The sequence below is a fragment of the Haliaeetus leucocephalus genome, unplaced genomic scaffold, assembly GCF_000737465.1.
Source record: "Haliaeetus leucocephalus isolate CR32 unplaced genomic scaffold, Haliaeetus_leucocephalus-4.0 Scaffold144, whole genome shotgun sequence".
In the NCBI taxonomy this organism is placed as follows: Eukaryota; Metazoa; Chordata; class Aves; order Accipitriformes; family Accipitridae; genus Haliaeetus; species Haliaeetus leucocephalus.
In genome coordinates, this window is record NW_010972580.1 from 2,785,870 (window position 1) to 2,788,103 (window position 2,234).

The 2,234-nt window shown below is 65.7% G+C and overlaps 1 protein-coding gene across 1 annotated transcript in view; it reads right to left on the bottom strand.

Annotated features, from left to right (window-relative positions):
* The window catches only part of RUNDC3A (RUN domain containing 3A), a gene marked incomplete at its 5' end in the record, with an annotated part of 3,697 nt that extends 1,725 nt beyond the window's left edge, over nt 1–1,972 (bottom strand). The window contains 6 exons of the mRNA XM_010561411.1: nt 217–382; nt 529–609; nt 721–810; nt 948–1,033; nt 1,520–1,653; nt 1,840–1,972. Of these exons, the coding sequence (XP_010559713.1) occupies nt 217–382; nt 529–609; nt 721–810; nt 948–1,033; nt 1,520–1,653; nt 1,840–1,972 (690 nt within the window). The remainder of the gene's footprint in view (nt 1–216; nt 383–528; nt 610–720; nt 811–947; nt 1,034–1,519; nt 1,654–1,839) is intronic.
* Between the last annotated feature and the right edge of the window lie 262 nt (nt 1,973–2,234).

The following is a 2,234-nucleotide window of genomic DNA, read 5'->3' on the forward strand; positions in this document are numbered from 1 at the left end:
GCCCCTGCCGGCGCCCCCGCCCCCCCCCCCCCCCCCCACTACATCCTCGGGGCCACCCAGGGTGACAAGGAGAGGACTGGGTCACCGCAGCAGTAGGATGAAGGGCTGCGGGTACCACCGGGCTGCAGCAGCGGGGATGCAGTGGGGGAGATGCTCCAGGCTGGAACATCCCAGCAGGGGTTGATACCCGGATGGCCCCATCCCAGCTTCTGGTACCTTTTGGGCATAAACGATGCGAAATTTCTGCTCCATCTTGCGCCACTTGTTGTACCAGCTGTCCTCGTCGGTGACCAGGGGCAGGTAGGGGTGTTCGGGGGAGCTGTCCTCACTCGTGCTGCTCTCCACGCTGCCCCGCTCCTCCTCCTCGCTCAGGTAGTCGTAGCTGGGGGGTATGGGGGCTCAGCAGGGATGGCACTGTGGTGGGGGGGCTGGCATGCAGGGGCAGGGGGGAGCCCAGCTGAGCCCCACTGGGGTACTAGGGGAGAGGCGGTGGGTTCCCCACCCCAGGGAGGGCATGCCGGCTCTTACCTCTGCGTGAACTTCAGGTAGGGCGTGTAGTCGATGACCACGGGCGTTTTACCGTCCATCACCTCGCCCTTCAGGCAGAAGCTGAGCGGTGGCAGGAGAAGGAGCAAGAGGATCAGGGCAGCCCCAGGGGGCTGGCGGGGGGGACGCAGTCGGGGCAGGGTGCCCGTGTCCCACCGCGCCGCCCGCCCTTACCTGAAGTCGATGGCGCTGAGCCCGATGAGCATCCCCGTGAGCACCATGGATTCATCCCGCAGCATGATGGCCCCATCATCGTAAAACCTCCTGCGGGGAAAAAAACGTGGCTGCGTGGGCACCCACTGGCACCCCAAAACACACCGCAGTGCCCACACACCGTTACCGCTCCCAGGGCGGCGCAGGCATGCGCGTGGCCACGGCCGGCCGTGCCATGGGCCGCTCACCTGGTGGTCCGCGTGTCCTGCAGGGCCGTGGAGATGTACTCGGACATGCGCTTCTCCATCAGCGCCACGCGGATCCAAGCCCGGCCCTGCAAGGCACTGCCCCGTGGGGCAGCCCTGAGAACGGGTGCCACCATCGGGTGCCCCCCCCACCACACTCCCGCCTGCCCCCGGGGCTCTGGGCACCAGCAGGTGGGTGGTCCCCACCTGGGAGCTGCTTTCAGCCCCATTGTCCCCCCCGTGGGGACCCACAGCTCCTGTTTCTCCCCCGTGACCCTGTGGGGTCCTATGGGGTGAGATGGGGCGGCAGGAGGGCAGGGCGGAGGGGATGGGGGCAGAGAGAGGATGGGAACAGGGATGGGGAGGGGATGGGATGGGATGGGGATGGGGTGAGGATGGGGTAGAGATAGGATGAGGATAGAGAGAGGATGAGGATGGGGATGGGATGGGGATGGGGACAGGGATGGGTCCATGTGGCAGAGACAGGGTGTGAATGGAAATAGGGGCAGGAATAGGAATGGAGATGGGGACAGGGATAGAGACAGGGACAGGGCTGGGGCTGGCACTTTCCTGACCTTGGCCCTGGAGGTGCTGATGTTCTCCATGTTCTCGATGCTGCTGACGCAGTTGTTGGGGACCTTGCTGCAGGCCAGGCGGATGTAATCCCAAAACCCACGCTGCCCATCCGAGCTGAACCAACTGATGGGGCCTGCGGGGACCGAGGGGGCTGCGGTCAGGGGCTGCTGTGCTGGCAAACGCCGTCCGCCCGGAAAGCCCCAAGCCAGAGCCCGGACTTGCTCTCTGGTGCCAGCATGTGCATGCCTGCATCCCCATCCACCATGCAGCGCAGGGATGGGGACAGGGACACACCAGGGGCTGCCCGGGCCACCGTTACCTTTAAAGCGGTGGCTGAGGATCTGCTCGAGGATGGCGGCAAAGTTAACGAACTCCTCGGAGGAGTCGTCGATGGGCTCCGCCGTGTATTTCTCCAGCAGGGTCTTCACTGAGAACCTGGTGGGGGGACGGGATCACCGGTGGGAGGGGACAGACACCCAGTACCCTACACCCAGCATCCAGTACCCTGCACCCAGCACCCTGCATCCAGCACACGTTAGGTTTTAGCAACGGCGCAAATTGTTTTTGCAGACGTCGGCTTTCGAGCCCGGCAGCGGGAAGAGGGCGGCGGGCTGAGCCTCGGGCTGTGGCTCACTGACCCCCATGTCCCCACGTCCCCAGGGAGCCCTCCAGGGCGGCCGCTGCTCCCCCGCCGTGCGAGTGGCCAGGAAGGGC